This window comes from Carassius gibelio, chromosome B5 (assembly GCF_023724105.1).
Source record: "Carassius gibelio isolate Cgi1373 ecotype wild population from Czech Republic chromosome B5, carGib1.2-hapl.c, whole genome shotgun sequence".
Lineage (NCBI taxonomy): Eukaryota > Metazoa > Chordata > Actinopteri > Cypriniformes > Cyprinidae > Carassius > Carassius gibelio.
This window is the reverse complement of record NC_068400.1, coordinates 42,633,089-42,661,067: the sequence shown is the minus strand read 5'-3', so window position 1 is coordinate 42,661,067 and position 27,979 is coordinate 42,633,089. Positions and strand designations below refer to the sequence as shown.

At 40.9% G+C, this 27,979-nt stretch overlaps 1 protein-coding gene across 1 annotated transcript; it reads right to left on the bottom strand.

The window, feature by feature from the left end:
* Positions 1-33: 33 nt before the first annotated feature.
* Positions 34-27,979, bottom strand: LOC127957430 (histone acetyltransferase KAT6A). The gene is made up of 17 exons (XM_052555963.1): positions 27,822-27,979; positions 25,159-26,248; positions 18,110-18,218; positions 17,420-17,535; positions 16,539-16,620; positions 16,264-16,378; positions 15,780-16,135; positions 14,138-14,253; positions 13,640-13,755; positions 12,505-12,646; positions 9,468-9,629; positions 9,026-9,119; positions 8,695-8,926; positions 8,172-8,355; positions 6,593-7,279; positions 5,589-5,847; positions 34-4,982 (listed from the first exon to the last, which is right to left on the bottom strand). Exons 2-17 carry the CDS (start codon positions 25,777-25,779, stop codon positions 1,882-1,884), a joined length of 6,492 nt encoding a protein of 2,163 aa, XP_052411923.1. The 5' UTR covers positions 25,780-26,248; positions 27,822-27,979; the 3' UTR covers positions 34-1,881.

The window sequence follows — 27,979 nt, the reverse complement described above, 5'->3', positions numbered from 1 at the left end:
ATACATTGGAGATTTTTCAAGAAGTACAATAAGTGAAATGGCTCAACATAATTTATTTTGTTCCTTGTTAAAATTTACAGTTCTTTGAAAGTACTTGCTAAGAAAAATAAAAGAAACGAATAAATGGAAATACATACAAGGACCAAACAGAGAGGAGTGGAAGGTCTCTTTCGCCGGCTACTCTCTTAGCTTACAATTCACCATGTACAATTACAAAGTATACGAAAAGGTAAGCAATATAAACAGACAGAATTATACTGAGCTTTTTTACATGCCTTATAGATGTAAGGAAGTTGTCCTATACACACAGAATAACCAAGAAAAAAAAAGAAAAGAAAATAACGCTAAGTGACCTTTAGATATCTCTTTTCTCCTTTAGTTTTAAAATAGCATTAATATACTACACAAAGATAGAAAACTCTAGAGATGAGATGGAATGGAAAGGTTAAAGGCATCATAAATTTACTAAAAGTGAGTTGTAAATTTTTTTAACGTTTTGAATTTCTTAATAACATTACCCCAAGAGTTGAGCTAAAAAATATGCCGTTTTTTTTTCCTGAAACAGAAGTGAAAAAAATGACAGTACCAATATCCATGTCTGATTTTCTTTTCTTTTATATATATATGTATATATATATTTAAAAAAAAAAAAAAAAAAACTTCTCTACAATAAGTCAAAAAGAGTCAGCTTGTCATAAAAGAAAGCTGCCCAGTCTGATAAAATTCAGAAAAAAAAGCAGCGCACAACTAATATATGAAACATCAGGAGAAAGATTCCTCATATTGAATACTGGAACATTAAGAAATTCTCTGCTTGTTGTCCTAAAACAGTAACCATCTAAGGACATCATGCACTTTAACCTTTTCCCGGCTGTGAGTGTTCATTTGTCCGACTGTGCATCGCACATCATGGATCTATTTATTCGTACGTCTCCCTCTGGTGGACAACAGCTAACATCACTTCCTCATGATCAGCTGGAGCTGAGGAGCGCTGCTTACTTTAGGAGGACGAGCACAGTCGACGCGTGGTTAACCCCTTTAATGTTAGTATGAAATTAAACACCTTCCCACTGACTGATGTGCCCTCTAGTGACATCTGTGGAGTGTTTATGAAACTGCGGTTTCAGTGCTGTGAACAGAATATTTACATTAACTAGTTTCCAAGTCTATGGATGCATGGTCATTACTATCAGATGTCCGTTTGGGCCACGGTTGTGTTTGGATATGCACGATTCTGTACTGGGAAGACTTAGAGCTCTGTGTGAGTGAATGTGTTCAGCGTGAATCACTTTGTCCACACATATGAAACATGAGAAGGTCAGAAACACAAGTCATAAAAAAAGGGAGAACATAAAAAATAAAGTAAATAATAATAATACAAAAAAAAACAAGAAAAAAAACAAACATCTACAATTATTTTCTCTTTTTTTAGGTAAGGCTTCCTATGTCAGTTTGAACGATTGTGTGCATGATTCGATGCATGTTCAATAACAACGTAAATGCATTTGTTTCTCAGTTTGAAAAGTTAGGCCCACTTCCCCTGTAGCTGCTCTGATGCTTCGCCCCTTCTTTCTCGGTGGCGGATATTTCGGTGAAAACCAACCCTTGTTGGTCCACACAGGGTCTTGTGGGAGCATAACACTTGCCACAATAAAAAGTCTATTAGATCATCTCCCCAGCTCAGGGCTATTGGGAAATGAACCTAAAAGGATCAGAGCTCGACGACAACATATTTAGAAAGGAGTCTCTGTGTCCTCGTCCTCCACCAATGTTATCTCGTCGCATTTTCGCCCGGACTTTGGAGGGTGGTGGATACAAATGGATGACTACAGAGATGCAGAGTCCGGCGGGGAACGTCTCTCTCTGCTCGTTCTCTGCCGCTCATCTGCTCATGTATGGAGACTGCTTGGGGACCCCAGCGTAGCTGTGGTGCGAGGGGCCCGTGTACATCATGTTTCCATGATGATTGGGTTGCATAGGCTGCTGGGGATAAGCCTGGCCTCCCATCATGCCCATTTGCATTTGCATGGGGTACTGGGCTGGCTGGTTCATGTAAGCTGGGTTACTGTGGTACCCGCTGTTCATCATGGGCTGAGGCATTCGGTAGCCTGCAGACATGGCAGCATTGAGCGGATTCATGTTCATGGAGTTGTAAGCGGCAGGGGTGGGCATGAGGTTCGTCATCATGCCACGTTGCACCGCTAAAGTTCGTGGAGAGCCTTGCATGGTCACAGCGCCAGAGCTGCGGCTGTACAACTGCTGCTGGTGCGAGGAGCCTGTAGGAATCTGGGAGGCTTTGGAGCGAATTGCAATGTGGCCTTTGACTGCGGCCATCTGGCCTTGCAAACGCTGCGTGTGCGGAGGAGGAGGCAATCCAATGTTGGCGCCGGTCATGTTGCACTGGATCAAAGGGGAGCTGAGGTTCATGGAGCCAGAGCTCAAATTGGGAGGTGGAGTCATAGTGGGCTGGGCGTGGGGCGGATGTGGAGAAGAAGCGAGCTGCGCCAAGCCTGGGTTGGATAACGAAACGCTCGTCGCGTATGAGGTGACCGCAGCCGAATGCGAATAAGACATCGCATGGGGGTCCATGATGGTGTTGGTTAGCTGCTGGAGTTTGGCTAAACTGAAAGAAGCAGAGTGTTGAGTGTAACCGCCGGCACTGAAGTCTTGTCCCATGCGGTCATACAAACTCCGGCCTCCTCCGGCGCTCCCAGCGCTCTCGGGAATCTCCATGATCATTGGTGTGGAGGCGAAGCCGTTTCCCATACTGCACTGCGAGAGCGACTGCTGTTGAGGAGGCGGCGGCGGAGGAGCGGAAGGTGGAGGCTGTGGGTTTTGTTGTTGTTGAGTCGGTTGTGAGACTTTTTTCTGCTGCTGCTGGTTGGCACTCGGCGGTCTTTCGATGACGCAGCCTTGCGGAGATTTGATTCCACAGCTTGGAGCGCCAGAGGAAGGCGGAGGCGGAGGTGCTTGTCCAGGACCAGCTTGTTGGATAAGGCTACAGCTGCCTATGCCCATCTGAGAGCCGACTCCTGTGCTGGACGACGTGGAGATGAAGGAGCAGCTGCTGCCTTGTGAAGACGATGAGGACGGTGTGGTTGAAGTTGAGGATGAGGAAGACGCTACAGCCGCTGCAGACATGCCACCTCCGTTACTTCCATTCCCTCCTCCGTTGCCGCCCAACGTTGAATCATAGCTGCTCGGATTATCGTAGTTTTCCGTAGTGCTTTCAATGCTGCCCAAATCACTAAATCCACTGTCCACAACTTGTTGGGAATGATCGGAAACCGATGGCACGTCCATCATAGGAGAGGTCTCCATGTTTTGCAATGAGGGAGCGGACAGAGAGCTGGGATGCTCTGGGGTTATTTGGGTATACGCTCCCCCTGCGGTTCCTGTCGGACCAGGCACTCCCGATCCAGGCTCCATAGGACCAGGAGTCATCCCAGGACTGCTGACGGAACGGACAGACTGGTTTGGTAACGAAGGCATGGGTGGGTTAGGCATAGGACTGTGTTGGGAGGCTCCGCAATCCTCCACTAGAGCTAGCGTTTCCTCCTCCGCGTGACTGTAGCTCTGCAGAGTTCGGCAGGCAGCTAGCGTCTCTTCACAATCCTGGTACGCTCCGTGGGACTCTGCATCCTCCTCTTGGGCCTCTCCTTGCGTGAGAGACTGTACAGCTTGGACGGTTTCCAGATCCAGCTCGCTGCTGTGGTGATGCGTGTGTTGCTGGTGACTCAAGTCATCTTTGAAGTCGGGATGCTGGTGGGAATGCTCAGCCTCCATCATGAGCACGGTCTTATCCTCAACGTGCGACGGATGCATTTCCAGCGGCTCAGAAGGCACGGCGATCGCGGTTACAGTCTCTACAGCCGCAGCGGCCGCCGCAGATTCCTCCTGCTCTCGTCGACGGCGTTCCTCCGAATCAGCAGAGCTCGTCTTCACCTCATGCACTTCCTCTGGATCCTCCTCCTCGTCCTCAACTTCTTCCTGCTTGCTGACGTAATCCCTTGCCACGTTTGTCTGCATGTCTAAAAAACCCTCACTGCTCTGGGGTTCTTCTTTCACGGGGGGAGAGCGAGCAGGTGATGATGGCTCCTCTTCCTCTTCTTCGTCCTCAACATCATCCTCAGAGTCGTGGCCCTTTCTTCTTTTACTGCTATTGCTGCAGTCACTTTTCTCTTCGAGACGACCATCCCCTTCGTCGTCGGCATCGTGATCGTCGCTGCGCCGGCTTCCTGAGCCTGGTGTGGCTGCGGTTCTCCGATTAACCCCGTTATCTTCATCATCTCGATCTTCATCATCTTCTGCATCAGCTCTCGGCTGAGAAACTCTGGTGCTGGAAGACTGCGACATGGTACGAGAAGGAGGACGGCTGGTCTTCTTAACTGACCATGGTTGGTCTTCCTCCTCATCTTCCTCTTCTGGCTCAGACACAGGAGGAGCTTTAGGTACAGGGGGAGGGAGGTTGTCATTTTTTGGAGGCCGACCTCGCCTTTTGGGTTTGGATGGCTCTCTGAAGTCTTGAAGGAAATCGTCCTCGTCTTCCGAGTCTTTCTGTTTCTCAGGGCTTAAAGCTCTGGGAGTCCTATTACAGGATTTGTCGTCCAGTTTTGAAATGTCTAGCTGCCCCTGAGCCAATCTGCTTCCCTCAAACTCCTGTCTGGCCGCTTCCTCTTGTGCACGCTGCAGGTAATAGCTGCGAGGTTTCCGACCGGGCTTCATTTTCATCTTTGGAGGTGGTGGGTCCTCTGAGGATGGATCTGCTAGACTGGTGTCAGCTGTCTGACCGGGTCCACTACCAGGCTTCCTGCCTGGACGCTTCTTCCAGTGGAGTGGCTTGCGACTCTTGCCCTTAGGCCAGCCTTTCTTTCTTTTTACTGGAACCTCAGGCATCTCAGCGGTTGCCCCTGTTCTCTGGTTGACCTCTGAAGGGTCAGGTTTCCTCAGGACAGCAACCGGCTTCAGCACCGGAGTGGGATCTGAACAAAAGAGAAGCAACGTTGAAATCACACTATTGAAGCAAACATCGCACAAAACCTTCAAGACCGCACACATAAAACCACAGCAGGTTTTTCTTAGGTGTTAGGGCTGGGGATTGATTCACACATGCATCGCAATTCAGTCTTCTAGCGATGTGCAGTGATTCACAAACTGATTTTCTAGTCTAGTTCAAGATGTTTTCTTCACTTGTTGGAAATGTCAACATCACATTTGCAATAGTGCACATTCAAAAGCGATGACTATGCCCCACATATTAATAATGGCGCCATGATGCCCGCAATTTATATAAAGTATCATTACCCAACTAAATAATTACGAGAATAAGCATTCCATAGCACACTTCATTTCCTTTAAAACGCATTTCTAATGGGAAGTGTAAAATATTTTAGATTTATTAGGAAGTTAATAGGATTTCTTGAATCAGGACAACCCATACTATAAACTTGAGTGTTTCTGTATTAAAATATTGTGCGTTGACGTCTAGTGTGCACCAAAGACCTTATGAATCCTGATTTAAAACTAAAAAATCTAATCAATATAAATCGAATTTTGAGGTACCGAAAGGTCCTATTAGGGATACTAACCGTCTTCCTCTGATTCAGTCAGATTGCCTCTGCTGATGCTTTTCGGAGCTGGTCCCATGTGTTTGCGCGCCGCTGCGTAGCGTCGGATAGGGTTGCAGAAAGGAGTTTCTTCTTCTAGTCTGGGCATGGGTCTTTCAGAATCTGAATCAACAAATGGCTCATCCAGAACCTCAGTCGTCTCTGAGATGGTCTCTGTAACGACGCTGCTGTGGGGATGGCTGCGCTGACGGACACGTCTCTTCCGTAACGACTTCGGAGTCTACAAGGGGGAAAAAAAAGGAAAGGAAGTTCTAGAATAAGCCACATATTTTTCAATTTGCAGGTTTATCTAGCCTCTTTGAAAAAGGCTAGATGAAGACTTGGAAAAAAATTTAAGCATTTAAAAGTGGAATCTAATGCACTTTGAGAGTTTAAATTTAAGAGCTCCAACTAGGGCTGGGCGGAATGACCAAAAATATATATTACGGTATTTTTTCAAAATTATACCAGTTTCACAGAATATTTTTTTAATGCATGACCAGGATGTTAGCCACATTTTCTACTGATTGAGAGAGGAAATACTTCAGTAGATTGACTTAGCATGCTCTATTTTATATGGCAGTAAAACCATATATTGTAAAACAATTGCACTTTTAAATAAACGAAAATGAATATTATTTTTGCTTTACACAACAGGATGGGAAATTACAATACTTCTTTCCTAATTTCTACACTTGAAAGAGATGTTCTGAATTTGGACTGCGATAATGTTAACCATTTAAACCCCTACCTGTTAGAAAATTCATACTGCACTTTTATTTTATACAGATTTTTGTTTTGCTGGAAATGGCTGTAGAGCTTTTATTTTGAAAGAAAATCCAGCTTCAGAGAAAACAGGTTTACAAAAATGTTTCACTACAAATCTAGTGCTGTAATCATCTGATGCTAAAATAACTGATGGATGTTACGTTCCAAAGCACATGCTAAACTCCCAGCAAAACACAAAACACTTGTTTGTGTCATACCTTGCATTTGAGCCCAAATGTGGGTTTGGTTAGGACAGGTGGTGATCGACTCCTTAACTCTTCCTCATCATCATCTTCATCCTCATCTTCACTGCTCTCACTGAAGAAGGCTGGCGTGGGTTCACTCAGTCTTGTGGTGTGAGGCAAAGACGGCAGGTCATCTTCAGGCTCCTCACCAAGCCTGCGTTTTGGGCCACACTTCTTCCGTGGAGGGCGCCCCCTGCTGCGTGACTGTGGAACTGTGGGGTGCCTAGAAGCCTCCAAGGGACAGGCTGATGTGGAGTCAGGCTCATTTTCTAAGGCCAAGAGCATCGGTGATGCGGTCACTTTATTAATGCCAGTTCTTTCATCCTCCTCATCGTCGTCATCATCATCATCATCAACCTCCTCATCGTCGTCGTCGTCCGGGGGCCTTGGTTTACGGGGTCGCCCTGGTCCTGTACGTGGCACATCCTTCACTTTGCCCCATAACCAGTTTTTGGGAGGGCGGCCAGGTCTCCTGCGCTCCCCATTAGCCGTAAGAAAAAGGGGAGAACGCTCAGGACTGAGAACACGGTTGCAAACAAAAGAGGATGGAGGAGAGCTTTGGTTTTTTGGGAACGCTGGAAAGCTCTTTTTCTCTCCCTCCTTTTCCCGCTCCCCTTTCATATGCCAAGAGAGAGGGGAGCTCTTGTGGCTGGGTTTGATCTATAGAAGAGAGGCAGAGAACAGAAATTCAGCTTCAGCATGTGCTGGTACTAGATCTGCACAATTCAAGACAAATTGAGAATGACAATATGTTTGGTTTTATGAGAGATCACGATTCTCCCACGATTCTGAACTAAGCAAAATAACATGCAATCTACTGGAGGCGGTGACAAAATAAAGCGATAAGCCCCAAGAAGCCATGGTTTACAGTGAATTTGTAACTCATTGTGTCTAACAAAGCCCCTTAGCTGATATTAATTCACTGTAAACCATGGCATCACGGGGCTTATTGTTGTAATAAAACGGTTATTCCATATACGTGATAAGGTTTCACAAAATAAAACAGAGCAAATAAAGTGTAATGATATTAATAACGACAGTATTCTTCCACTAAACAATATATCTCCTCAGAAACAGTTGTGGTTGCAACAAAGTAGTTGCCGAGCAACACACAAACGTAAACAAAGGTGAATGTTACTTTGTAGAGTAATTTAGGACAGCTTTGAACGTGGCTCAGCCAATCAGAATCAAGGACCGGAACTATCTGCTTTATAATACTAATTGCCTCATTCCATTAAAAAAAATCTTTAATTTGGAACGACTGGTAAATTATTATTTTTTCTTTTGACTCAAATACTTCACTTGGTCCATTATTAAAGGAATCGGCAGTTTTGAACAAATCTCTTGAATGAATGATTCAATGCAAATGCATTATTTACATAGTGGCGAATCATTGTAATCAACAAAACCGAAAATTACTTTTAAAAGATGATATGCTCCATTTTAGAAATAAGAATGCATGGATCTTTTAACGATGAATCGTGCAGCTCTAACTCATACACAAATAAACACTGCATCAACTGAACCTAGAAAAAAAACTCAAGATGTTTACATCTTTAGGTCCCTCCTCTCCTTCTTCCTCATCTTCATCCCCTTCTCCTTCAGATGCTACTGTGTTGGTGACGATTACAGGTGTCCAGCGCAAGCAGTCTGGATCAACTTCGAGGAGCCGAGGTTTGGCTTTAAGTCGAGCCATGTGAGAGGCCACCAGTTTCTCTCGCCGAAGGATAATCACTCTATTACAAGAAAGGACAAATCAGGAGACTTCTACATAGATTGCTATAAATATAACAAACATACAACGCCATTTAAAAGTTTGGGGTCAGTAAGATGTCTTAGAAATAAGTCTGATGTTCACCAAGCCTGCCTTTGATATAACAATTAATAAGAGAAATATTATACTCAGGTGCGACTTAATAGTCCGAAAAATACGGTACGTGAATTTACTACATGGTTAGGATTAGAGTTTGGCTTAGTGCTACTTGCATATCATTTATTGCTATTATACAAGTACATTTAACGTGCAACGACTTTGCATATCCTTTGAGTTAGCACTAAACCATGTTTAATCTCACCGGTCTCCTCTCTGTTCCAGCATATTCAGATTAAGCAGAGTGGCCGTGATATCTTGAGGACATATGCCAGTGATTTTGCTGAGTTTGCGGATGGTGAGCTGTCGATCTCTGATCTCATGTAGGCACTCCAGCACCACACTACGCCAATATGCCATGTAGGAAAGCCGGCCAAGGTCTGACAGTGGCTTCTCTGGTGAGCCCGGCTGGCCTTCCCTCTTGGACAGCAGGTAACCTGCAGAGAGAGTCATAACAGTTTATCCTCGGTGTCTAATGACACTATCTGAAGAAGGAGAATTGAGTTAGCAGTGGAAAGACAATGCAGAGTGCTTACTGAAGTCAATGAGGAATCGCCCATAGCCCTTGCGCTGGTATTGTGGAAGAATCATAATGCAGGATACATTATACTTTTGTTGACAATGCTTCTCCTGGGGATTAAAAAATAATAATAATAAATTTAAAAAGAGGGATAAATTTTGTACAATTCAAGCAAGTGTAACAAATACACTTCTATCCATGTGCCACACAATGTTATTGTCAGGTATGATCAATATTCTGTTAAAAATTGCACACACTGAACACCATACAAACGGAGTGCATAAACAACATCCACAATTCACTCACAAAAACCTGTTAACTAAAATAAAAAAAAGTTTACTTTAAGCCTATTTTCCAGAAGGATAATCAACCCATAAAGAAGCAAACAAAGCATCTATAAAAGTAGTAAAATTGTTTTGTCAAACATGGTCAAGTAACTCAAAAGAGGTTTAGCTCACCTTTGAAAAGTATCCTACGAGATGGCAGCCCTTACTGTCATTCTGTGTGAGCACATAGAAGAGGAAGGGCTCCACATCATAATACAGCGTCTTATGGTCCAGAAAGAGCTTGGCCAGCAGGCACAGATTCTGACAGTAGATTGTGCTGATGTTTCCATCCACCTGGGTGTAGAAAATATGTTTTAAGCCTTTGACTTGGTGTGTCCTAACCAGACATGTTTCAATCAACCACGACTATGTTTACACACACAACTAGTGCTTCAATCAGACTGAATTCATTCTGACTGATGAATCTGAATGTAATCTAAATGAATGCTAAAAGTGACACAAGAACACTGCACGCATATAGAGAGTTTCCTGCTGTTTGCACACATAACTGTTCTCAAACACTTTCTTTGTCTTAAACAGCAAATTTATATTGATCAAATTTTGGTCATAACTTGGCGAAAATAAGCACATAGCTGCTGTGTCGCACTGCTTCTATTCTGTAATTATTCTCTTTTAATTACTAATTTAGAAACTGTTTTTGGGGTCTCTTATACTGTACTAAAGTGTTTTAGATCCTATCTCACAGACCGTAAGGAGTTACAATGGGTGGATTTAGGTCAGAGCTTGGTGTTGTTAAATCTGGAGTACCTCAAGGGTCAATTCTGGGACCCTTGCTTTTTAATATCTACATTTTTCAACTTGGTCAATTTTTAAGATCTCTTGGTCTAAAATTAAATTTCTATGCAGATGACACTCAAATCTATGTACAGTACACTCAAAACCTGATGATACTGTGCCCGTGGATTTTCTTTCTCAATGTATTTCTAAGATTAAGGAAAGGTTGTCGCTAGTTCTTCTTTGTCTAAACAGTGAAAAGACTGATATTATGCTCATTGGTTCACCCCACCAGTTGCATAAAGCTGGAATGGTTTCTTTAATTGTTGATGACTCTATTATGGAACTGCTTTTTATGGAATCTATGGGTAATATTTTATTAAAATTTAACATTTGAGCCTCATGTTCTGAATACGGTTAAAACATCTTTCTTTCATCTTAGAAATATCGCTAGATTACGTCCAATGTTGTCTTTGTCTCCCTGTTGGTGAGAAGCTGATTAACATCTTTGTTTCCTAACACTAACAATTAACTCTCATTCATAATTCATATTTGCAAAATGCAATGTCTGTAAGACAATTACTAAACACTAAATCAACATTTTGAAAGAAGTCGTGCAGCAGATACTGGCACGAAACTCACTCCACAGTGATAAATTGCAAGGCTCCTGTTTTTCCTATGGGCTGAATGCCAACAGTGTTAGTTGAGCTGTGCTGCCACCTCAGGTATCCTGCTGAATCAGGACCAGACTGAAACCTGAGCCTCTAAAACCAACTGGCCAAGCAGGAAGTCAAGCAGTAACACACCCAACAACACAATAGTGTTGATTAATGTGAACATACAGCAGCAGGCATCGGTTCAGTTTAAGAGAGTTAAACATGGTTACATAACATTATGGTTGCAACACTGGTTATGTCACTTGCCCCACGAGACACCGCCACCAACATTGTTTAAATTTGTTTACAGTAATAAAAATTTAGTTCATTTAGAGAACAGACACTACAATTAAAAACTGAACACAGCTGCTCAATGCATCACAGATCAGATTTCATTTATCACACGAGGAGAAGCTGTAAATAAGAGTGAGGTGAGACAGACGAGTTTCAAACGACATCCAAAAGCTACTGTATAAAAAAATATTTTGGATTTTGAAAAGCCTGTTGGCTTCTACAATTCATCTAAGGCACTATTGGAAGTTTTTCTAAACATCCGATCAAGTGTTTGCTGATTTTTATTTAAACTGTATTTTTATTTTTATGTCATGTCTCCAAGCTTTCTTATTAGTTTTGCTAATAAATGTACATTTCTTATTTATTTGCTTCGTGTTTACTAATCTTTAGTTTTTATACCCAAACCTTGGGTAAGTTATCTGTTATTTTATTTTAAGCATATAGCATGCTGTATTTTTATTTGTTTTATTAAAAACATTTCTATTTTCTATGTTGTATTTAGTTGTTGCTTGAACTTGAACCAATTCAAGCAATTGACACCAAATTGCCGCTAATTTGAAAGTGAAAGTAAAATGTGCACTGCGCTTTCACAAGCAAGGAAAAGAGAGAAAAACCATAAGTTCATACAAAATAAATCCAATGAATCTCAAAATAAATAATTGCACGCATTATATATATATATATATATATATATATATATATATATATATATATATATATATATATATATTTTTTTTTTTTTTTTTTTTTTTTTTTTTAAGTGTTAGAATTTCTCATTTATTCCTTAACATGTAAGTAAATTTGGACAAAAATGAATGCTAAACGAATTAATGCATATTACTTAATATCTTCATGATTTTTTGCATTAAAATTTTTTGGATAATTTTGACCCCTACAATGTATTGTTATTGCTACAAAATATACCTGTGCTACTGATGACTGCTTTCTTTGCTCCAGAGACACATATAGTAATTATTAAGAAAGGAAATGAAGGAAACAATACAATGTTTGCTGGTTATTTTGCGTTGGAAACTTCAGAAAACTTCAACTCCTGGGATCTCTCAAAACTGACTGCTTACTCTATCGAGGTCTCATTCATTTTTCATCCGATTCCAACAAATCGTATATCATTTTGAAGGGAGAATGTGAAAACAAAAGTAACTAAATTTTGAAAATTAGCTCATGTTGACTCATTTTGCCAGCACAGGTCACATAAGGTTGTCAATCTCCAAATGTAAACATGTAAACTAGTCTGGCAGCATTGATTAGACCGCACCCATTCAGATCTGTATGTCAGCTTCACACCTAAATGGTCTTCTATAGAAACACAAGGGATGTAGTAAATCACCATTGGTGATTCTAAAACAATGAGAGCTACCTCTCTGAGTGTCAACGAGCATATGTCTTCGCAGCCAAGTGCATATAAACAAAGACAAGTGTGCACAAGTGTGGTTTTTATCTGGACGCAGATTTCTTTTCCTCACCTCGAACACGGACACGTCGTCCTTCCTGTAGATCTCGTTGGCAGGCGGGTGGAACCAGCTGCACTTTCTCATGTGCTGGTAGAGGATGCTGCGGCTCTTCATGTAGCGCAGACAGAACTCACAGAGGTAGAGCTTAGGGAGCCTGTCACATCCAAACAATCACACATCAGCTTTTACAGCCTGAGATCAACGGTGCACAAGCACATCTCTCTTGAGAGAGCATATATATATATATATATATATAAACTATGACGTTAAGACACTGATTTTCCATTTCATGACCTTTAACAATAACATCACTACCATGTTAAATAAAGCAGTAAGCACCAAGAAGCTGTGATTTACAGTTAATTTATAACCCACTGTGTCTAACAAAGCCCCTTAGCTGTTATAAATTCACTGTAAACCACGGCTTATTGCGTTTATTAAACATTTATTCCATATACGTAGTAAGGTTTCACAAAATAAAACAAGAGTAAAAAATAAAGTGTAATGATATTAACAACATTATTCTTCAACCAAACAATGTAGTTCCTCTGAAACAGTTGTAACAAAGTGGTTGCCGAGCAACACACAGACATAAACAAAGGTGAATGTTACTTTGTAGAGTTATTTAGAACAGCTTCGAACTTGGCTCAGCCAATCAGAATCAAGGACCGGAACTATCCACTTTATAAATGAAGTTCTAGCACTAATATTCTTGTTTTTATATTCTTCAACAAATCGATTAAGGCGGTGTTCACACTCATATGTGATATAATGGTTCGATTAAAATGAACTCGAATAGTGATAAAAAATACCCAATATTGCTTGAAGAACACCATAAACCATATATTGGTTTGTTTATGGTCTTCCAGTTTGTTAAAATCTCTCTAGCTACTACCATAACTAGATAACTTTGTGCATATCAGGGATTTCCTGGAGCGTTGTCAGTGCTGATACTTCGGCTATGGATATGAGAGGTTTCTGAGGTTCTGAGTGTGAACGTTAAGCAGACCAGGACCCAATGTATCGTATTCTTTATTGGTCCAGACCAAACGAACCAAGAGAACCGAATTACAAGATGCTGAAGCTGCAATGAACAATATCATCTTAATGGGAATACTGTTTTTTTTAATGACGTGCTGTTGCTTACCTGCTGTACTCCTGTGGGTATGGAGAAGAGTACCACGTCTGAATTTCATACTTCCCAAACTCTATAACAGATGGGCAGCGCATTTGTGGATCCGGAGGACCGGTCACCCCGACTTTCTATAAGAGATGAAGTACAAAAAAAAAAAAAGGAGAAGTTAAGACAGATAAAGTAGGTACGTTTGCAATAACGATTAGTTCTTTTCCCACAAGAAACACGCCTAGGCTCTAGCTTTTGTTCTAATAATCAATGAATCAATCAAATCATTCCGTTCTGTCTGACTTTACAAACTTAAAGCATCTCTCACACACACACACACATATATATACATACATACACATACATATATATACATACATAGAGAGAGAGAGAGAGAGAGAGAGAGAGAGAGAGGAGAATGTTTCTCAGCAAAAGAAGCAAGGATTTTTATGAATGAAATTCAGATTTGGACATTTAACAACAGCAAATGAAAGTGTATTAGTATTCTGTCCCGTTCTGTACCTGTAGTGCCAGTTCCTGAATGTGTCTAAAGAGCTCCACGTCTTTCTCAGTTAGGTTCTCGTGTCCTGGCAGTTTGTCTTCGTCCTCCTGCCAGTTGTCTCCACACTCCTGATTGTCTGTGATTCAGAAAAACACCAGGACGGTTAAAACGGCCGACGAGTGAGTGAGAGCACACACGTGAAGCTAAATAAAAGAGACGGCACATTCAGATTCAGTTTCCACTGTGCTTCCTAGACAGAGACTAACAATTTCAATTTATTCTTTCTTCAAATATCAGATGACATTAAAGCCATTTATAATATTACAAATAAATAGAGGTTACACTTTTTAAGGTGTCTTTGTTACAGTGTACTTATATAATTAAGTACAGAGTAATATTAATTAACTACATGTACTTACTATATGGTTAGGGTTTGGCTTAGGGTTTCTTAAATTTCTGAAATTATGAATTATGTATTGTTATTATAATAGTAAGTTCATGTAACAAGGCCACCTTAAAAAAAAAAGTGTTAGCATGAAATATTATTAATTTCAAATAAATGCTGTCCTCTTACTGAAAAACATTATTTTCACAAAAAATATTAAGCATCACAAATATTTTCATTGATGATAATTTTTTTTCCCTGAGCATCATTTCTAAAAATATTTTTCGAATATTTGATTTTAAAATAAAAATCCACATTTGAATGCAAAAACTTTGCCGAAGTATACTTGATCTTTATCAGTGGCGCACGAGATGCGATGACGATGTATGTGGCATTGCATTATAAGATTATGTTAGCCTATCCAGTTGAAGCCACTACAAAAACATCAATGTGGAGAAGATCTTGTTTACATCAAAACTGAAACCAAGCCGTTCACACAGAACGCATATTTCGCGCATTTTCTAGAGGGACACGGTTGGACTCTCGTCTCGCACAAGAGAGCCGTATGTTTAGAAAGACATAAAATTTATGTATTTAATTTAATTTTCTAAAAATATCTCGAGACTTTATGTGGGGTTTTTGATCCCCATCCCACTGCATCTCATGTTTTTAAATGAAAAAAAATGTATTCTGTGTGACTGGTTTTCCGCCCCTTTTTATTTAACAATGCATGCATACATGACGTGGTTTTGTATATAGTTCTTTAAGCAACTTAACAATAAATGGTTCATAAAAATTACTTTAAATATGTTGTTTTTTCACAGTCATGTATTCTAATGCTTTGAATAAACGTGCAGTAATTATTCGAATTTTGATCATATTTAAGTAAAAAATTAGAATTTAGTTTTTCAGCTAGGGCGATTCTATGTCTGAATACCGGCAGAATTCACATTTCTGTTGTATAAAGAGAAACATTGTGCAAAAGTATTATTTGCTGTTATGCGTGTGTGTCCTGGCTCAATAGAAAACTAAGGGTGCCCAAGCTGCAGTTGCTCTGTGACGCCTGTTCAAAAAAAAAAAAAACGCAAATCTTAACGAAAATTTACAATCGGCAAGTCGGTCGGACTAAAAGCAAAAAAAATTTAAAAAAATTGAGTCAGTGCTAAATTGAAAGGGTCGTTCCGGTTACGGCAAACAAGAATATTTTTAAGGATGGCCTTATGCACTCATGGTTCACCTTATACAGATGTTGACAGTTAAACAGTTTAGGGTCTCACCTCCTGTCCGCTCGTCATGCTCGCCCTTGCGGCTGCTCTTCTTGCGTATGCGATATTGCTGGGAATAGTCCACCACTTCAGCTCGTGCTTTTCGTCCCTCTGGGGACGGTGTGAAGAACTTGCTGAGGGCGTCGATCAAACCCTTTGTTTTCTTATTAAAACGCAGGCCACCGTGCTCAGAGTCGTCTTCTCTGAGAGAGAACAGCATGCGATCGTCGCCGGGATATCCTTCACATGAGGAGCTGGAGGACGAGTGTGGGGAGGAGGAGCCTTGTGAGCATTGGTCGACGCCTCCAGTGCCCCGCCTTCTTCTGCCACGCCCACCTCCTCGAAGCTTCTTAAAGGGACGGCCCCGTCTGAGGACAACAGAACAACTAGTAGTCTTTGGCAAACAACTTCTTAACTGTGCCTGTATTATAAATCCAGAGCATTTGAACATATAATAGGTGCAAATTTCACCATGCGGAGGGAATCAAACACTTACCTGCCCTTCGGTCGCCCGAGTGGTGCATTATATCTCCGCTTGATTTGTGCTGCTTTTTCATGTAAGAGCTTTCTTCCCTTTTTTCTCGGCCGACAGATCTGACAGATCCACATACCTGCAGAACAGCAATCAAGAATCCTTACTCAGAACTATAATTAAAGGAAACTAATACTATGAACACATCAACACAATACACGGTTAATAGTGTGTGTCTAAAGACAAATGCAATGATTGTAGATGTAGAACAGGCATGTGTTAAGTGTGTGGATGCTCACCTTTTGGCATTCGCATCAGTGGAGGGTCACAGCACTCCATGTGGAAACCTCGGTCACAGGAGTCACAGAACAACATGTTGTCCTGTAAAACACACACACACACACACACACACACATGAGTCAAGGACACCAATTATGAACTTTGAACACTAAAGGAGATTGTGATTGCTCTTAGTTTTTTTCTTCTTCTTCAGTTGAAGAGAAGTGATAAAGATCGCACACATTAAAAGGAAAAGACATTAAGCAAACTAAAAAAAATGCATTATAGTCCCTATTGACCCACTATTGTACTACACACACACACAAATGCATATCTGAAGTGCACTGAAGAAAAAAAAAAACTAGATTTTCTTGCTCTTTTGTTGATTTGATTGCTTCTATTTTCCTCATTTGTACGTTTCTTCGGATAAAAGCTTTGCTAAATGACTCTAGATGTAAAGGTGTAATGTAAGCATACGCTCTTCCCTTCAAATATCCAGAACTGTATTTTTCAAAAGAAATTGATACTTTTATTCAGCATTAAATTGATTCAAAGTTACAGTCAAGACTTGCGTTGTTACAAGATTTCTTTTGATTTTGTAACAACTTTCGATTCATTCAAAAACAATCAGTTTCCACTAATATTAGACAACAAAACCTTTTTCAAAATTAAATGATAGGAAGAACAGAAAAGCAGAACTAGAAATCATATTAACATGACACTAGCGGTGCCTTCACAGGAATTTCTTTTTTTTTTTTAAACATTAAAATGCAAACCAGTTATTTGAAATTGCAGTGATATGTCGTATTTCTGATCAAATGAATGCAGTTTTGGTGAGCTGTAGATGAGGACACTCATAAATCAACAATGAGAGAGACCACAGACGAAGAAGAAAACCTACTGCGTTTTTCCCTTGGTCCTGGCAGCTGCTGCAGGTTTTGCACTCGATGCACTGCCACCAGAGAGCTTTGACCCGCGCGGTGAGCTCTGGAGAGAACTTCAGACAGGAAGGATGCCCTGAGAAGACACCACACAGCCTTAAACAACTAGAACACAATTCAGTTTTCCTTCCTATAACAGACAGCCCCAGGAGAAGCCACACTTTATTCAGTGTAACCAGAACACCAATAACAACCAGGAAGACATTATAATGTGGGACTCTTAATTATAAACAAGCCTGAGAGTTTATTTTTAATATCTGTACTTTACTACTTCCAGCTGCTCATTAAAAATAAATAAACAAATAAATGCTCTTGTATCTATATACAACATATTATTACAAGAAAACCAAGTACATAGAGTCATAATTCATTAACAGTAGATCAAAAGCTTGGCATAAACTACTCTGAGTCTGTGGAAAGTAACGTCACGTCTTGACTTTTAAGACTGTTACTGTATCATTTACTAAATTTGTATGACCTTAAAAAATAATAAAACATGTCACGACTTTGCAGGGAACATGTTTTTGGCGTTTTAAACTTAGTAAGCTTCTCAGCAGACATCGTTTAGTAGTATACTTAATGTCTTCTTATATAGCAAAATGAATAATGAAGATGTTTGACGCTGGGATGAACTTTGACCCCGTCCCTACCGCTGTTCCCGCAGTCTGCACAGGAGATGAGCTCTTCGGGTTTCTTGTCACGGTTCTGTTCATTGGTCCCCAAACAGAAACTACAGATGGGTATGGGCTCTGCCACGGGCTGAGAGAGAAAAACAGAGTTAAGAGAGTTATTATATAGATCCAAATAATGAAAAAGGTTGAGGTATGAATGTTGGACAGTTTGGAGGAATTAATCGCACTTTATAAAATGTATTAAGGTCTGTTTCATTCAATCCCGAGCTGAGGACACTAGTAATATCTCTTTCACAGATATATCAAAGCTTGAAAAACACAGACAGACTTTTACATTCTGGTTCAGAAAAAAAAATAAAAATCAACATGCCTTACCAGTTAAATTTATTGTTTTTGAACATGTGTGTCTCTCGTAAGCTCAACAGGGCTATATTTATTCGCTCAAAAACACAGTAAAATAAGTTATACTGTGAAATATTATTACAGATTCTGGTCAAATAACTCTTTTTCTAGTAATACAATTTAAAATGTAATGCATTTCTGTTTTCAAACCTGTATTTTCAGCATCGTTACTACAGTCTTCCAAAAGAAAAAAATAATGCTCAATTATTTAATGATCAATTATTTTAAGATATTTCTAATCGAATAAATACATGATGGAGTATAATCAGCATTAAAAAAAAAAAAAAAAGTAACATTAATGTTCCAAATTGTGCTAAAAGTTGATTTACACCCAAACACTCAATTCCTTTAGAAGAAAAAAAAAAAAAACACGAAAAGGAATTTTGATTGTTTTGGGTTTAAATCGCCTTTGTAATTTGTAACAATAATGTTACAGTTTGGATTTTCAGAAGGAAAAAAAACGTTATTTTTAATTTATAACAAAAAGTGGTATCACTCATTGGGAGTTTTAAAGCATTTTTAAAGCTCCCTGCCCTCAAAAGATCTTCCTGACACAAACCACAGAGGCTCAGAGTTTTGGGGAGCACAGGCTGCAGTGGACATGATCACAGTGAATCTGTGCAGTGAGAGGTGCGTTTATTGTCAGGGTGTGGGCACAAAAGCATGTGTTGATGCTTATTCTAAGCCACACCATCTGACATTTGCTTCTGGAGCACCATTAATCTTTCAGTGTGTCCAAGAGAGACCCACCCACCACACAGTGTGTGCATCATACACCACAAACACAGAGCACAAACAAACACATGCATGTGAACGCAAGGAGACAGACGTGTGGAAAGGATCGTATACAGCTATACTGTACAAAGAGTATCAAAACAATAAGGATATTGTGTTCTTGACTGGATGCAGAGAGAATTAAGAAATGGCAGGTTTAGGCTGGGAGAAAAAAAGATCAGTGTGTATACGAGGCTGTGTGTGTGTGTGTGTGTGTGTGTGTGTGGACCCGAGTCAGAGGAAAATGAACCAAATAAATCACACGGTCCTCTCTCCTCCCAGTCTGGACCTGCATTCTCTCTCTCTCACACACACACACACACACACACAAGAAAACCAAACCCTTACACACTTCTAGCCAAAAGATCCAATCAGAACTACGTTTAACAGAATAATGGTGTATACTTCATCCATTTAATGTCGTGACTAAACTTAGACTTCAGAGATACAACTGCATAAATAAATCTAGTTCACAAAATACACATCTAATTCATTTCACTGCAGAACTCTGTCCTGGTTCAACATTGTTTTGATTGCACATAAGGATGGCATTTGAGAAGAAATGCTGCTGCTGGTGTTGTTGTAGTTGTAAAGACGTGCTTGAACAAGCACATTTGTTTATATCTTGATAAACAAAAGCCATCAAAGTGCATGTCATAAGAGTTTGTTCAGATGTTCAGTGTACGCTCATGCTGGAGCACAAAAGCTCATGGAGTTTTAAAGTGTTTTATGTAGACAAACTAATATGGACCAAAAATCAAGTTCACTGACACACACACACACACACACACACACACACACACACACACACACACACAGCATAGGATAGCTTGCGACCGCATTGGCCTTGATGCCACTTGATAATTGCTTTTGTTCAGAACATGTCACTACAAGTTGAGAAACCGGGGCAGTTTTGCGGACACACCTTGCGTTCATACAACAACTCTTTCATTCTTCATAAAGACCAGCACAACAACTCAGACGACATGAGCAAACTATTCACAAGACAAAATTAAAGCACAGCTGCAAAGCAGGAGACAACCGCAGGAAATCTAAAAATATTTCATGTAGGAGAGAAAAATGATTCTTTACAGAAGCACATCTGACAGGACAAAAGCCGCCCCCTCACACACACACACACACACACACACACACACACACACACACACACACACACACACACCAATCTGCCAGTTTTCCCATTCTAATGCAGCCTTCTATTTCCTCTTAATGTACACAAAGCTGAGTGCATGGTGTGTATGTTGTGTATGTTGTGCGTGGGCGATCACACACTAGAAACCTGAATGAGCAGACGGGGAGAGAACAAAACATACTGTCCTTGTCTCTGGCTCTGTCAAGGTTCTCATTAACACAAGAAACTCATTTCTGCATCACCTGACTGTGTATTCCCCTACCCATCACCCACAAACCCCTGTCCAAGAACACCCCGATCATCAACACACAGAGAGACACCAAACACACACTGAACACACACAGGTTAGAGAAGGGAAGCAGAAAGAAAACAGTAGATAGCAGACATGCAGATGCAACTGTGCTGTTAAATGACTGGCAAGAAACACTTTTACAGTCACACTGGTTCTGCGTACGACCAAACCAACCGTAAGACTTCAGGACGGGAGCAGGCCTTGACCTTAAAGAGCTTTTACCACCATGCATGGTACCTTCAATAAAAGTAAACCGGCTTTTTACCAATAATATAATTTGTGTTGCTTATTACATTATTAAAATATTCACTATTACAATGAACAACCTTTAAACTAAAAAATTTATGATATTCTGAAGTGTGTTGGTAACCAGTTCTGGTTCCAAAATGACTTTCATAATATAAAAAAAAAACAGTGAAAACCAATAGGAAGTAGAGGTATGATCATGCAACTTTATGAAGAAAAAAAGGAAACCAATTCACTAATACTAAACATGCTGCCACTCGTCATTTTCTTGTTTTTCATTTGATGTTGTCCTGTATTAATTTAAGCTATTTTTAATGTTCTGAACAAAAACGAAGATATTTTAAAAAAAAAAAATGTGGGTAACCAAACCATTGCTGGCACCCATTGACTCTGATTGAAAGAAACAAAACACTGGGGAAGTCATAGCTTTTATGTTCAAACTACAAGAAAGAAAGAAAAACATTCAGATTTAAAACAATCTGAGAGTGAATAAATGATAACAGAATTGCCATTTTTGGGTTAACTTTCCCTTTAAATATTAATAAAAGAACGAAACAAAGAAAAATAAATAAATCACTCACTGCTCTGGGGTGAAGAACTTTAATACGGTTGCTTCAATAAGAATCGATGTATAATTTATAAAGTGAAGTCCAGTTGTTGAATGCTACTGCTAAATACCTGAAACATAAAGCACTAGTTGTTTTATTTCTAATGTGTATCTTTCTAATTTTTTTATAACAAAGTAAAATAGTGATTTTTATCATTTCCCACTCTGGCCTAAATATCTGCCCATCCTTTTTATTTCATATTCTAGTAACTTGTAAGGCTTTGTGTTTAAAACAGGGAGATTAATTTGGATGTACTACTTTGTTTTTTTTTTGTTAGTTTTTTTTGCCTAATGGGAACCAAAATGGTTTGGTTATCAACATTCTTCAAAATATATTTTTTCATGTGCCAAAGAAGAAAGTTATACAGGTTTGGAACAAAAAAACGTCTTTAGTAGGGATGCACAATATTTGGCAACCAAAATATTTGGCCAAGAATAAACCAAGTTTATGCAATGGTGAAAAAAAACCCAATTATTTATTTTGTTCAGATTCGCCCAATAATGTTCAGTTCAGTGCATCACTAATGTTTAGATAGATATATGTAAAGATAGATAGAACAACAACAGTATGACAAACAGATAAAATCTTAACAGATTCTGCATTTCCTCTACTTCTAAAAGCCTTTTCATGGAAACACAAACATTAAAACACCTTTCAGGTCAGGTGCAACTGACAAAAAGCCTCCTGCTGACTTGAGAAGCAATGAGAAATGAAGTCCACTGGTTGGTTTATCATCAAGTCTCAGGGTGGCTTCACAAACAGAAAAAGCAAAGAAGCCAAAATCCATTGTACTACGCAAACCACTGCTAAATTTGGAGGTCATGCTAGTCACACAAATAACATGCAGCTGCAAATACATCTTACAGCAGAGAACGTGTGTTAAATCACATTCAACCTTGTAGAGCTCAAATCCATCATAGGACATGACGACCAAAGCATTCCTGGGGTCATACAAGGGTCAGCCCAAAGCGGTACAGAAACCAAGGTGCAAAAATTGTGAAGCATTTAACAATCCATATTACAACCATCAAATACAATCCATACTTTCCATTTTAATACACAACATGAAGCTGGATTTTAAACTACGGAGAAAGGCGTGCATTTTGGCTGTTAAACAGATCTAAAATCTACCAAAAGCCTTGTTTTTGCATGAATTGAGTAAATAATGTGACATTACAGATATTACATAATTTGCCAGACTGCGTCAGCATTAACCATTAAAAATAGCTTTCATACCAATTAAATTTAAGAAACGAGGCTATCAAAGTCTGGTTTAGTTACAGTGTAGAGTCCCATTCTGATGCTCCAGCATTGCGTTACTAATGTTATCATTTAGGTCCTGAGAGCATCTTTACATTCGAGTTGTGTTTCTGGTCAACTCGTGCCACACCAGAGCAGACAGGACAAAACGGCCAACACTGATTACGTACCTACCTCCTTAACACTGACACAATCAATATCTGGTGCTGTTTTATATGCATGTCTCCTCTAGTCTCTACAGCTTCACTTTGAAACAAGAATAAGGTGGAAAAGTACACATGCGTTTGAAGGGTGCAGGTCAATTCAACAGTACTGTCCAGAGGATTGGAGGGAATGATTGACTAGAATAGTGGATAAACCACTTACTAAGAATATTTAGGATGAAATATGCCCAGGTTTTATCCTGCTCACCATCACAGTGGTCCAGACTCACATTATGCTGCTGACTATGACCTGAACATCATCACACGGCAAGTTCACATCCTGAGCGTCATCTGAATTTTCACACGTCCCCGGATTGACCGCCTGAGGACCTTTCCTTCAACCCGAGGCTCCCATCCTTCTTACTGCTGACTTCCACACAAAACCCTCTCATCAGGACCAGCCCACTTAATGTCTTATACACACACACTCTCATAATAACCCCCAAAAGCATCTATACCTCCATGCCCCTTATTTGACTCCAGCCCCCCCCTCACTCCCCACAAACGCCCTGGCAATGACCCTCTATTAGAGGAAGAACGTGTGAGCGAGTGTGTGATCATGTTTAAATGGAGGAGTGCGTTGACTACACAAATCTCTCCTCCATACCAGGGTCACAGTCAGTGCTCACCCATTTGTTTAGTTCCTGTCCTCACTGCACTGAAGCACAACCCTCAATGATCGTAACAGCATCCCTGACAGACACACACACACCTGCTAGAGAAAACTCAAGTGCATTCTTCGAAATTCAAGCATGAAATCAAAGCTGCATCACAATTTTTTTGAAAGTGGATGCAAATAAAAAAGAAAAAGCCTACAGTGAAGGTTGTGTAAAAAGCAACGATGAAATGCTGCATGCGAATTACAACCCAATGAAAAAGACGCTTGTAATCACAATAGTGATCTAATCTGAAACAAGCCATTGGCAATGTCTAAGCCTTTTCTTCCGGAGTGACTTCAGGACACTTGTGGAAGCAGAGCCGGACACAACACACTCGGAGAACCTTTATCTGCACGTGACGACTTCAACATCGAGTTCACGAATCAAAACACAGACATGAACAGCAAGAAACCAAGCTCGAATTTAGCACGGCATCATTTTGACAGCCGGCACCCTGCGGTGCACATCATTGACGCGACCCATATCAGATGTGATCGGAGGTGTGTGTGTGTGTGTGTGTGTTCAGGAGCATGAGGCAGAGCAGGTTACAAAACAAGTGGGTGTGTATTGTGCTGCTCTTGCTGCCTGTATCTCTCTCTCTCTCTTCATCCCTCGCTCCGTCTCTTGCAGGACAGTATGGAGAATATCAGTCTGAGCATGTGTGGCTCTTTTCTTCCACCACAACATATTTTCTCCATCTCTCTCCACTTGCAGTAGGAAGCAAAACTCAACTGACCATCTCTGGCATGTTTCCTCTTAAACCGATCATTCTCTCTTTTCCCCTCGGCTCAGAATCATGAGTTTATATCCCACACTTCTGCCTTTTTTTCCCCTCAGAATTAAATAACTTGCTATTGTTGAGTTAAACTGAGTTATAAAGTCCGAACTAGGAGATAGAAACTTGCATTTGCAAGAAAAAGTAAGAATTGTGAGAAAACAGGTCAATGTTGGTTTAAATAGTATTTAATGCCGTAACTGTAGAGATATGTCCCCTATGAAATGCATATGTGACTTATTGTTTAAATCAAATTTATGCTTTAAAAGTAGAGAAATTACAGCAGTTTTCATCCATAGTGTTTAAACGTAATGGCATATTTGATGTCAGTATTACACAAAAATGATTTGCATTCCGATTCTAACAAAGGCACAAATATATATATATATTTTTTAATTCCACGTATTTTAACCCATTTCTCTCCATTTGTTCCCAGTGTTGGTGACCTAACGCTGGCGTCTTTACTAGGAACTCATCTGAACACGTTAAGGCCTAAAAGTAATTTAACACACCTGCTTTCAATAATTTCTGGGCGTTCCAGCGAGTCACAGAAAGCTGTCTGTGTACTCAAATCAAGTCACGGCTGAGAGCCGCTATTCGAAACAGAAGTGAAATATGTAAATACGGGTCATCAGACAGGGAAACCGAAATCGAAAAACTTCCAGTAAACAATGGAAACATCTTCATCGACTCACCCGATCTTGTTCGTGAGGCAGGAGACGCACCGGAGGCAGAGAATCCAGAGACACGCACCCCGTCCCGTCGTTATGAGAACTCCTGCTCACCAAGCGGAAGAGCGGCCCTTGTTTTACCACCCGTCCGTGAGAAACGGCCCGCTTCAGAGACACCCGGAGCTGCTGGTGGAAAAGGCCCGGCCCCATAGAGCCGCTTCCAGACAGATAACCCGCAACATCCGCCTGGCACTTCAGAAAGCGTTCGATGCTCTTCAGCGAGGATCCGCCGGGTTCGTGAAGCCCTTCTAGAGAGCGCTTGATGAGCTTGTTCCAGTCCAGACCTGGTTTCTTACTAGAGCTGGAGGCACTGGAGCTCCCCGCCGCCCGAGGTTTGGTAAACCCCAAGCGTCCAGGGTTATCAGGGTCCTTGTAGGAGTTGAGCCCCTTATTGCACACCTTGAGCACAGAGCCATCTTTAACACTGAGCTCAAGGTGCTCCAGGACCGTCTTGCGGTCAAGCCCATGGGACATTGACACAGCATTGCAAATGCGCTCTTCGGACGGACGCTGCTTTTGCTTTTTTACCTTCTTAATGGCTTCCAAGATCCAGGTGGTGTACAACGGGTTGGCCAGCTTCACCATGGCTGCTGTAATAGTGCTAGGCCACGGCCCAACACACGCTCACAACCGTTAGGAAGCACACAGTGGCCTCATCTATCCTTTGTCCCGAGGAGGTGTTGTGACTCTCTCTGTGCCTGAGCAGGAGCTGTTAGAGAGCGAGACGATCACCATAGCATAGGCTCCCAAACCCCCCCCCCCAACCTAAAACAGATCCGTTGACCCCAGTGACCCTTCCTTATGAAGGGCTGCCACACCAAAGCAGAGAGCCGAGAGAAAGTAGAGTTTAGTCTGGTACAATCCTCGATCCCAACCGTCAGTGTTATCCGTTTAGATGGAGCATCTTCGTAGAGAATAAGGAAATGGATGTGTGTAAATACTGTCTGGCTTGAACCTCCTAGTGCAGTTGGAACGAGTAGTCCATTATAAATCCCTTACTCCAGAAAGCAGCGCGGGCTGAGCATCATCCTACAGAGCTGTATTGTTCAGAAACCTGCACGAAAAACATGAAAGAATCAGACTCTGGAAAATACACGAAACACGTTGCAACAACAACAGACAGAGCTCGCTAAAGAAGAGCAATGAATCTACACTACACTTCAAACACAATGTGATATTAGTAGTCTTTTACTATGCACTTAATACTTCTTACTGTACTGCAAAACACTTCGACTGGTATTGAGACGGGGTACGGTTAAGATACGGGTTACGAGGGATTGTCAGGTTTAAAGGGGTCGACTGTAGCTGTAGATATACTTCCAGAAATTAATTACAGCATACAGATCAGGTTAAAGTGCAATATTAAGACATTGCATGAGCATCAAATGATGCACAGTTTAAATTATGCATTCAAATACAGTTTAAAGAAGTTAAAGCCATTATCAGCAGCAATGCATCTTATTTTACTATCCTTGTATTTGCATTTAATTATTGCATCATTTAATGTTATAACTATAGCAACTTGAAACCAAACATAACGAAGTTAATTAATATTAGTCAGTACTTAAGTAACAAGAACACTAAAACAACAAAGAAACAAACACAAAACATGCAACAGAGATCTGCACTAAAATACATTATTTCCATTGAATGCAAACAAAAAAGGGTTAGATTAAAAACGTGTCTAGAACTCGAAACAAAGTTATATGAAAGGGATACAATATTTTATGCACACAACAATCTACATGTTATAATGTAACCTCAAACTAAAGTTCAGCAATTTCACAACACTGTGTGAAGTGGGCCACCTGTGAATTATCTGTAAATTAGGTGCTAATCACATGTCAAGCTGCAGAAAGGGAAGCACGAAATGTCAACACATGGCTAACAGTAGTAACGTAAACAACACAGCGACGAGTACATGTAAACAGTATTAGACACAGCGGCTTAATAGTGGCTAAACACGTGGAAATATACGTGAGAGTCGATAGTTTAAGCGTATTTTTTCATACAAAACGATGTAAACTTTTAAGTAAGTAACGAAGGCAGCGCACTGGGCTGATGTTGTGAGCTTCAAAACACAAGCAGCGTGCAGCTGAGAATAAGAACAAGGTCCCTTCACTCCCGTCAGCGTCTGAGATTTCACACCATAACTATCGGAAAACGGCTTTTTCAACCGTATTTTCCGTTAAGAATCCCGCGGCCTAACCGAACACACAATGCCGCGGTCAGCGCGCGCCTCAGCCGTTACAAAAAGATCGCGCCAGGATTCCTTCCATCCCTCGCTCGCTCTGCCTCAATCTGTGCCTCGAAGAAGCGCTTGACACAAATATAATAAAATCCTCACGCTAGATTGCTTCTTCCTCCATTGTTCTCTTCCACTTCCTTCCCCGCTTACTGTAAACCGAGTCCGAGGTGGCGGAGGAGACGAGGCCCGTGAGGGAAGCGGTTAGGCCTCGGTGAACGTTAGCTTCTCCCCTCCACCCTCCCCCTTCATCTCCGCGTAACGTTCCCCCCCTTTCCCTCTGCCTTCTCCCGCTTCTTCCCTCAAAGAGAGAACCACGAGTCCACTCAGAATCGCTAACCGAGAGCACTTTACTCGCTACACGTGATCGTGCGGTACTCACCGGGGTTTTGTCTCGAGTGGACGCAGAGAAGGCGCAGGAACTCGCTCGAAACACAGACAACAACAAGCCCAGAAACACAGCCAGAGAGCAGTGGCTCCAGAGCGGACGCCATCTTTGAGTGAAACAGGAGCTTGGCGCGTGGGGGAGGGGCTTAGGGA

Excerpts from the sequence above, each read along its gene's own strand:
- LOC127957430 (XM_052555963.1), bottom strand. The coding sequence starts at position 25,779 with ATGGTGAAGCTGGCCAACCCGTTGTACACCACCTGGATCTTGGAAGCC. Across the intron at positions 5,848-6,592 it reads CATTTGGGCTCAAATGCAAG|ACTCCGAAGTCGTTACGGAA; the intron begins GTATGACACAAA and ends TCCCCCTTGTAG. Across the intron at positions 4,983-5,588 it reads GACTGAATCAGAGGAAGACG|ATCCCACTCCGGTGCTGAAG; the intron begins GTTAGTATCCCT and ends TCTTTTGTTCAG.